The following is a 10,611-nucleotide window of genomic DNA, read 5'->3' as shown; positions in this document are numbered from 1 at the left end:
GTCCATTGCATTAACCCATAGTGTCACACTAGGACTCCTTACAAGATTAGTAGGGTTAAATAATAATTTTAAAGTTATTTGGGGGGGTGGGGAAGGTGTATTTTTAAACTAAAGATTCTGTGCCATTTATAAACCTGTTTTTAAAAAAACTATATTACACTCAGTGAAGGTTAACAGACAAGATCATCAGTTTTGCATTCAACAAATTACACACTTTGTTTCATCTCAATGATTACAATCCTCTCACTGCCACAACAGTTACCATACTTCCTCCCTGTGACTTCCCTTTTACATCTTATACTTCACAAATTAACAAAGAAAAAATATTTTATGTACACAAACAAAACAAAACAAAAAAAGATAGTCATTTAAACATCCTAAAAGGCATATTCTGTAAGTCACCCTCCTGCCCACAGGCAGACAGCCTTACTCAGTCCAAGGGTCTAGAAACCGTAGCTGCTCATTCTCTATGCCATCGTCATTGCTGTTGCTGCTTTTCTAGGTAGGATCTCATGCTTCACTCATACTCTTCCTTCTTGATGGTCCTGGGATCATCTGTTCCTGAAATGAAAGATAAACTACTCCTCCCTTTTAGTTACACATCTTCTACAATTACAGTTGTGACCATCACAATTAATTCTGCTAACAATTCCCCACAATTGAATCATAAAATCCTATCACCATCATCCCTCAACCCCTTTCACCAGATCCATGTGGTGAAAAGAGGGAAGCAATTCAGTGGGGATTCTACTTTATCCTCCTTGTTCTGAAACTATGCTCACTCAGAGCTTGTAACCCAGCCACTTAGTGCCTTTATAGCCCCCCATTTGTGATAGCCAATGTCTAGAGGGCCTGTCCCTATCAACTCAGTGCACTGAGGAAACAAGCTTGCTCCTTGATATGAAGAATCCTTCCACTGCAGTTGAAATATTGAGCAACTGCATCCATAAGCAAAGGTCCAGTTAATCAAATTGTAGCAATTTATACTTGTTCACAGTTTCAAGCATCTTTATCTTCATCTGGCCAAGTTCTGGTCAGCTAGCTATCCAAGTTAGGTACTAGCTGCAATTTTGAGAATTCATGCACGCCTTCCTGAACTTCAGACCAACTGGTCACTTCACTCTCAGCTTTAGCCACCCATGGCTAGAACAGTGTCCATGGGCTCAGGAGTTTACATATCTCCCTAAACTTCAGACTACCCAGTCCTTCCTCTTCTCTCTCTCATCTCAAGGTCAACGGGTGTCAACGGATCATGGCCAAACTCAACCCATGTCTTCATTGCTGCGTCTCCCTCAGTTCTACTCACAAGTAGACCGAGGTGATCACCAGCGAGCATACTAGACTGCTCGCAGTTTCCCTGTTAGTTTCAGTTTTATAAGGGGTTTTCTTTGATGGGCTGACTTTTCTTGCCTTGATGTCTCCAAAGCAAACATTGGCTTAATAGTCTAATAACCAGTCTGCTTTTTTTCTGCAGGTCTAGAGAGTTTTTAAGACCTTTAGGAATCAGATCATCTACACTGTCTTGTAATGATACTGTTTAACTCTATTTGTATAAGGTACATACTATTTAGCATGTGACAGAAGCAATTCAACATAGCCAAGTCCCCACATTGGTCGAGTCAATTCTGTGTTAATTTATCATTTTGGTACTCTTTCATTTCTGCTTCACCAGATAGCAAACATAACTATGTATAAGTATATCTAAAGAGGAAGATCCATATGTAAACTACTAAGGAACACAGTAACTTTTTGTTTTTTTAAAATTGAGTTTATTTCTAGAGTTAGCGCTCAGATCTTACTGGAAAAACTAATTTCTGTTTAATTTCAGAAATGTTACCTTTTTATGCTCTGTTTCATCCAACCCAAGAACATTTTTTTTAAACTTTTTATTATGATTTGAGTAAAGGTTTGTGGGCAAGATCATCAGTTTTGTTTCAAAAAATTATGTACTTTGTTTCATCTCAATGATTACAACCCCCTCCCTGCAACAACAATTATCTTACTTCCTCTATGTGGTTCCCCATTTACATCTTATATTTTAGAAATGAACAAAGCAAAAATATTTTATGTACATATACAAAACAAAAGATATATGTATTCATTTAAATGTCCAAAGGGTGCATTCTGCAAGCCAGCCTCCTACCCACAGGCACACAGCCCTACTCAGTCTATGGGCTTAGAACCCATAACTGCTTCGGCTCTCCATGTCACCACCTCTGCCACCACTTGTGCACTTCCTTCTTGATGGCTCTGGGATCCTCTGTTACTGAGATGAAAGATTAACTACTTTTCTTTTTTAGTTACATATCTTCTCCAATTAGTTGTGACAATCACACTCCTGTTAACAGTTGCTAACAATTGAATCATAAAATCCTATCACCATCATCCCTTCTTCTCTTTCATCAAATCCATCTGGAAAAGAGGAAAACTATTCAGAGGAGCTAACCCAAGAACATTTCATCCTTATGCGAGATCTAAGCAAATTGAAATTAGTGAATTAATAGATATCTGCTGTCCTTCTGTGAATATCCTTTATGTTTATCTTCTTGCATGTCAATAATGGCACCTACCAATAGAATTTTTTTAATTAAGGTTTTTAATTGTGGATTGAGTGAAAGTTTACAGGACATATCATCAGTTTACATTCAACAAATCATACACCTTGTTCCATTACAACGAGTATAATCCCCTCCATGTACCATCAGTTAACAGTATTTCTCTCTATCCACTTTAGCTTTTTAAAAACAAACAAAAAAACCACTCAGGCATATATAATAATTTAAATCTCCAAAGGGCACATTCTGCAACTCTGCCTCCTCCACCAGCTCTTAGTCCCTCTCTTCTTAGTCCATGAATCTAGAGTCCTCAGCCACTCCCCGTCTCCATGCCCCCATCTCTGCCTCCATCTCTGGCGCTGCTGCTTCTCTGGATAAGGTCCCGCATTCTGCTTGTGCTCTTCTCTCTTGATGGTCCTAGGGTCCTCTGTTTCTGGACTGTAAGATTAACCACTCCCGTTTGTTACAAAAATTCTATCTTTACAATTGTGACAGTTGCAATTAGTCATGATAACAATTATTCATTATTGAATCTTACGAATCTTATCCCCATCTCTTTTCACCAGACCTGTCCAGGCAAGATGACAACTATTCATTGGGGACTCTTTCTTTCTCCACATACTCTTAAACTAAGCTCTCTCTTGAAACCTTGTAAGCCAGTCACTTTGTGCCTTTATTGCCATCTTAGGTAGCCGATATCTAAGTTGCCCATCCCTATCTACCCTGTGTACAGAAAGGATAGCATTGATACTTGATGTGAAGACTCTTTCATTCTGTGTTGGTATTTACAGTAACTACCGCTCTGAGTATAGATCAGGTTCATCAAATTGAAGCAATTTACCTTTTTTTCCTTTATCAAAAAAAAAAGATTTTTTTTTTTCTTTTAATCTACCTCTAGCCGAGTTCTGATTATCAAACCATCGAGGCTTCACTCTCAGCTCTAGCTTTCTGTGGCTAAGTCCTTGTCCATGGGCTCAAGTGTCCTCAGGTCTCACCACACTTTGGACCAACCAGCAATTCTTCTCTCTCTCATCTCCAGGTCAATGGAATTCAATGGACTGGGGTTGAACTCAGCCCATTTCTTCATTGCTACCTTTCTGCCTCTTCTACTCACCAGTAGACCAGTGTGGTCACCAGCAAGCTTACATGCTTTTTTGTGTATTCCCTTTGAGTTTCAGTATTAGAGGGGAGTTTGTCCTGAAGGCACTTGATTGCTAGCCTTGATGTCTTCCTGGCAAACAGCTTGCTTATTCTTGTAGTAGCCAGTCATACTGACATTTTTGTTTTGGTTTTTTCCTGACGATCTTTCTTTGAAGATGTATCTTCTGTCACTGTAGCTGTTCCAGTCTGCTTGTCCTTTCTAGTGGGAATGTCTCACCTCATAAGGTTCTGGATGGGACTCAGGATTCCACCTAAGGTCCTATACTCTGTAAAGGCTTCGCATGAGGCCTATTTCACTGGGCAAGTTATAGAACCCCTTTTATTTTTTATTTATTTATTTATTTTTTGGTATCAAATGACTTTATCTGAAGGAATGGTACAAACGAAAGAACTCAAGTAGGATGGTTTGGTACATTTTGTAGAAAAGGTAAAGGTAAACCAAACATGCATGTGGCTGCCTTGGTGGCCCATGGAGCAGTCAGACTAAAGCTCAGCTCTTTCCATCGCTGTCTCCCAGGGTGTGCTTGTCAAAGAGATACTCTGCCAGGCCAGAATCCGGGGCCCCCATCTTGCACAAGTTGGTTACATAGTCGCCCAATTCTTTGATGGATTTCACCTGCTCATCCAGGTCATGCATTTCAATGAAGTCACACAAGTGGGGGTTGTTCTTGTCAGTGGCCAGTTTATGCAGTTCCAGTAGTGACTGATTCATGCTTTTTTCCAAGTGCAGCGCGCAGTCCATTGCATTCAGCCCGCTCTCCCAGTCAACCCGGTCTGGTTTCTTGATATCCTGCAGGAAGATTTGACCACCTCGTTGGTTCTGCAGCTTCATCAATTTCTCAGCATGTTACTGCTCCTCATGAGACTGGTGCAGAAAATACTTGGCAAAATTCTTCAAAGCCACATTGTCTCTGTCAAAGTAGTATGACATGGACAGGTAGACATAAGAGGCTTTCCTGATTTCTTCCTTATTTTTCTCAACTCCATTGTATAGTGTTTTGATACATTTTATAATCATTTTTCTGAATTCCGTCTCTAGCATTTCCAAAGCATGCCCATCTTCCAGTACAGAGTGTAGGTCTACTTCCAGCTCATTTGTCTCAGTCACTTTATCTTGTTTCTGTACATGTGCACATATGGTCATATTCAGGAGTTATCTGTGGCCTTAATACTTAGATGGGTGTGTATTTTGGTTTTTTTTTTATGCTTCTAATTGCCTCCAGGTAGATGTAATCAGGAAAGGGCTTCCCCATTCACTCTTCTTCTTGAGAAATTTCAAGATGCCACTGTTGGTTGTTTTGACGTAACTTAGGATTTAATTTTTGGCCTATTTCCTATTTTGTCTGCCTGTCCCACTCCACAATCCCTGTTCAGGCCTTTTTTCAGGGCCGGCTGTGGCCATTTAGTTTTAAGTGGAAACTGTCTCTTTAAATTACGAGGAGATCGGTGCACATGCGTGGTAGGACTCTCTGAGGATGTGGCTGGGGTGTCCACTAGCTCAGCCCTATAGTCACCATAATGGAGCTGCGCAGACAGCAAGGGACCAGTTAACAAATACCAAAAGAAAAGAATGCCCACATCTTTATCTCTGCGGTTCTGTCAGGCGTCCATGGCTGCTCTGATCCTTCACTCACTTGGTCTCACCCAAGATGGTGGCTCCTGGAGCAGCTGAGCATCTTGAATTAGAAAGCAATGGATTTCTTGCTTCTGCTACAAATTCCCTAACTGTAAGCCTTCCAACCTTCTAAATATTCCTTTATATGTGGTTCACAGTTCTGGGACCATCCCCTGAGCCTGCTTGGCCCTGTATTCTCTGTAGTTGCTGATAGAGTGCCTTACTGCACTTCCACCCAATCCGCCATCTTGTTTGTTCTTCCCAATAGAATTTTTAAAGAGTGTTTTCTCAGTAGCAATTTTTTGACTGTTTTCTGCAGGGGAGCGAGGGGTGGTGGCAGTTGGCAAGCCGGCATCTCTGCGTGGTCTGAGCCTGCGTGCTCCCCATCTTGCACTCCTCCCGCGCACCCGCCCGTTGCCCCCCTGGTACCACGCGCAAGAACCCAGGCCCCCGCTTGCTTGATTCCATCGCAACCACTCCGGGCTCTTTCTTCTAAGGAACTCTGGTAGTGTAGTGGTTATGAATCAGGCTGCAAACCACAAGGTCAACAGTTCAAAACTACCAGTTGTTCCACAGGAGAAAGAGGCTTTCTGCTCCCATGAAGATTTACAGCCTCGGAAATCCTGTACAGGGTCCCTATGAGTCAGAACCAACTCCACGGCACATAACAACAACAACAAACACTGGGTAGATGGCAAGAACACTGTGATAAGTAAAACAAGTCTTGCTTTTGGGAAACTCTCAAACAAACTAGGAAGATACTTCTAAACAGAAGGGAAAATGAGTGCTAAGGGGAGAGAAAAATGATGCTCTTTGCCTGGAGGGACTGAAAAAAAGAGATGATACATAAGGAGCTCTGGTAGAGTAGTGGTTACGAATTGGGCTGCGAACCGCAAGGTCAGCAGTTCAAAACTACCAGCTGCTCCATAGAAGAAAGATGCGGCTTTCTACTCCCATAAAGATTTACAGCTTTGGAAAGCCTGTTCAGGGTCGCTATGTGTCAGAACTCACTAGACAGCACTTAACAACAACATATGTTGGGTCCTGAATAATGAACAAGTATTTGTCTGACAAAAAGAAGGCAAATGAGGGCATTTCCAGGCAGTGATCATTGGCCCTGTTGGTGAATTTGTTAATAACTTTCGGGATTAAACTAGAAACCAAGAGGGGTGTTTCATCCCGTCCTCTTATTGTGTGTCATGGACTCCAAATCATAGTGACCCCATAGGAAAGAGTAGAAGTGCTCCCATAAGGTTTCTTAGGCTGAAATCATAACGGATAGATCACCAGGTCTCTTCTCCCACACAGCTCCTGGTGGTTTCCAAATGTCCATTAGCAGTTGGATGCTTAAACACTGTGCTCCCAAGGCCCCTTTTCCACCTGTCCTAAAGGGTATCAAAGCAATAGTCAGCACTGAGCATCTGAATGTCTTAACATGGACTTTCAACAGTGAGAGTCAGGATTGAGTTGATAACAGCAGCCAGCTAGGTTTTGAACAGTGAGTGGAACAGCAGTTAGCAAAGAAAGGGGCTAAGAAGGAAGATTGCCTGAAACCATTTTTCAACACATGTACATGTGAAAATGTCTGGCTCACTTGCCATATTTGGCTTCCTGTAGTTTATATTGTGGCAGTAATATCACAACAACTCTCTAGAAAGGATGTTACTCTCCCCTAGAATAAGTTTCCATAGCTTGTTTTATTTGGTCCTTCACAAATCCATGGGGAATGGTAAATCCAATGACAATTTGGATTTGGGCTTCTTGGTAGCAAAAGGGTTGCTTTTTTTCTCAAAGGGCACTTACCAACTTTTGATCAGTTTGGGTCATCAGAGTTTAATACTGTCAAAGTATAATTTTCAAAAAGTTGAAAACATGACATACAAATATAGAATGAATGTGTGTCAAAAATTAATGAACTTTTTCCATAATGGAACCAATAAGATGGTAAAGCTGGTTCAAAGAACATTTTGAGGTACTGGGTATTAATGAGCATTTAAAAAGGAATGTTAGAAAAAGAGAATTAGGTTAGATATAAAACTGGTTCATGCCCTAAATGGCAATAAACCTTAAACCTTTGAAGTCATTCTACTTGGCAACATCTAGCATGTAAGTCTACCATCTAACCCCTTAATTGATAATAATAACAAGATCACACAAAAGCACATTTTCCTAGCCTACATAATTAAATAATCCTTGGATGAGATAGATCTTCATCCACCTAATTCTCCAGCATACCATTGAAAGTACATTCTGTGGTCTAAATGGGACAGCTCAACCTTGGAAAAACAGGGTTCTGTGATACTGGGATCGAGGCATAGCCTGAAGAGGGGAAATAATGCTAAGATGCTTGGCTGTCATGAATATTGGTTTCCCTTGCCTTCTATTGTAAAATAGACACTAGAGTGGAATAGAAAAGAATGTTGAGACACATGATTACAGAAAGCTTGTAAGCCTGTCTTCAGCCTATAACTGATTGGAATACCTAAAAGGGGTTCTAGAACTTGCCCAGTGAAATAGTCCTCTTGTGGAGACTGTGTAGTGTATAGGACCTTAGGTGTAATCCTGATCCCCATCCAGAACCTTCTGAGGTGAGACATTTCCACTAGAAAGGACAAGCAGACCAGCCTGGAACAGCTAGAGCAACAGAAGATACATCTTCAAAGAAAGATTAGCAGGAAAAACCTAAAACAAAAATGGCAGGATGGTTGGCTACTACAAGAACAAGCAAGATGAAACCCATCAAGGCAAACAATCAAGTCCCTTCAGGACAAAACTCCTTCTAAGACTGAAACTCAATGGAAACACATGAGCAGGCATGTAAGCTTGCTGGCGACCACATTGATCAACTCCCATTGATTTGGAGATGAGAAAGAGAAGAGAAGGGCTTGTTGGTCGCAAGTGTGGTAAAACCTGGGGACTCCTGAGCCCATGGACAATGACATAGCCATGGAGGGCCAGAGCTGAGAGTGAAGCATCTAGCTGATATGAAGTAAAGGGAGGTGCACAAGAACACCCAAACTTGCTGATAGCATCCATTTGACCTAGCCTCAATGGCTTGATAATCAGAACTTGACTAGAAGAAGATAAAAAAATTTTTTTTTTGATAAAGGAAAGGAGTGTTAATTGCTACAATCTGATGAACTTGACCTATACTTATGGCTGTAGTAGCTCAAAATACCAACTAAGAGGGAAGGAGTCTTCACATCAAGTATCAATCCTATCCCGTTTGTATACAGGGTAGATAGGGATGGGCAACTTAGGCACTGGCTATTTAAAATAGGGGTTGCTCTTGTTGTGAAGTGCTGTCGAGTCGGTTCCGACCCATAGTGACCCTGTATAGGGTTTCTGAGGCGCAGCTGGTGAGTTCGAACTGCCGAACTAGCAGTTTAAATGGCTTTGCAGTCTGGTGCATTAACCCACACGAGGACTCCTAAAATAGGGGATGGGGGACAAAAAAGGCACACAGTGACTAGTTACAAGTTTTCAAGAGGGAGTTTAGTTTCAGAGTGTGTGGGGGCAGATAGAGTCCCCTTGAATGGTTTTCATCTTGCCTAGACGAGACGGGTCTGGTGAAAAGAAATGAGGATAAGATTCCTATGATTCAATAATGAGTAATTGTTATCATGACTAATTGCACCTGTCAACACTGTAAAGGTAGAAGTTTTGTAACAAACACGGGGGAGTAGTTAATCTTACAGTCCAGGAACAAAGGACCCTGGGACCATCAAGAGAGAAGAGTGGGAGTGGAATGCGGGACCCTATCCAGAGGAAGCAGCTGAGGATTCTAGATTCATGGAAAGAGAGGGCCTGAGTGCTGGCGGCCTTGAGGCAGGCTTGCAGAATGTGCCCCCTCCAAAAAACCCAAAAAAACAGAGGGAATGGAAGCAAGTACTGTTAAATGATGATGCATGGAAGGTACTGTAATCATTGCAATGAAAAGATGATGTAAAGCCGTGTAAATTATCACTCAGTTCCCAATAAAAAAACAAAACAATATGAGCTGTATGGTTAAAAAAATAAAAATAAAAAAGTTATTGCTACCTACCTTTTTGCTTTGTTTCCAAATTTGGAATTAATTTCTTGAAAACTCTTTCATACTTTTCCTCCTCACCATATGTTCCAGCATGACTTTGTAAAACCAGCTGACATCTATCCCTTCCCCTCCACATATTCAGTATCTTTCTATTTCAGAACCCTCTCCACTCAGCTAAGAACCCTATGGCTTATTGCCACAGGGCACGAAAGCAAATGCATTCTGAGCACCTACTCCTCAGAAGCATTGTTGCAACGAATCCATCACTCTTGGCTTCTCTTCCAATTTAGCACCAATTTTTCTTGGTTTGTGTAAAAATAAAAATTAGTTTCCTGGGATTTCACTCTTACATTCACTTGGCAGCATAACAAGAAAATAAGTTTTTAAACTATTAAGTTGTTCGGCCTAGTTAATTGGATTTAAGTTCTGGGGCACACCTGCACTAAAGCTTTCAAATGAAATGTGCATATTGATTGCAGGAGTCTAATTGAAAACTAGCCAAGGGGACACTTTTTCAATTGATGGGAATTCAGCTGAAGCTTTGACTGAAATTGTTTTGTTTTTTTTTTTACTTTTTATTGTGGAGTAGAATTTTACAGAGTAGAGCATCAGTTTTACATTCAACAAATCATATATTTTGCTTCATTATAATGATTGCAATCCATCCATGTACCAACAACTCACAGTATTTACATCTATTCACTTTAACTATTCATTCCTCTCTGTCTCGACTACCTACATCTTTCCTCTGCTAACCTTCCTCTCGTATATTGCCTGTCCTCTCACCCATGTTAACATATGTCTACCCTCTAGCCCATGAATAATTCTTCCTCTCTCCTTCCCCAGCCAATAAACATCATTGATTGTTTCTTTTATTAAGAAAACATTGGTTTCAAAAAAAAAAAATATTAAACGTTGGTCTCATACAATATTAGTCCTTTTTTGATTGACTAATTTCACTCAGCATAGTGTCCTCCGGGTTCATCCATGATGTAGGGTGTTTTGCAGATACATTGTTATTCTTCAAAATTTTTATAGTATTACATTGTGTGTATGCACCAAAGTTTCTCTGCTATGCATAGAGTTTTCAGTGACTAGCGATTCGGAAGTAGTTTGTCACTATACATAGCAGAGAAACATTGTCAGATATAGGACTGGAAGGTGGGAGGGTACTCAGAAAGCGATTGTGGAAAAAAATGCCTCCTCAAAGTAGGGTTGACCATAATGACATGAATACAGTTAAGCTC

General features: G+C 40.8%; 1 protein-coding gene across 1 annotated transcript in view; it reads right to left on the bottom strand.

Moving 5' to 3' along the window:
* Positions 1–4,206: 4,206 nt before the first annotated feature.
* KIF9 (kinesin family member 9) overlaps positions 4,207–10,611 on the bottom strand; it is a 123,749-nt gene continuing 117,344 nt past the window's right edge. The window contains exon 20 of the mRNA XM_006868838.1: positions 4,207–4,506. Within this exon, the coding sequence (XP_006868900.1) occupies positions 4,207–4,506 (300 nt within the window). The remainder of the gene's footprint in view (positions 4,507–10,611) is intronic.

The sequence above is a fragment of the Chrysochloris asiatica genome, unplaced genomic scaffold, assembly GCF_000296735.1.
Source record: "Chrysochloris asiatica unplaced genomic scaffold, ChrAsi1.0 scaffold00124, whole genome shotgun sequence".
Taxonomy (NCBI): Eukaryota; Metazoa; Chordata; class Mammalia; order Afrosoricida; family Chrysochloridae; genus Chrysochloris; species Chrysochloris asiatica.
Note: the sequence above shows the minus strand (reverse complement) of the source record. Positions and strands in the feature narration are given on the sequence as shown.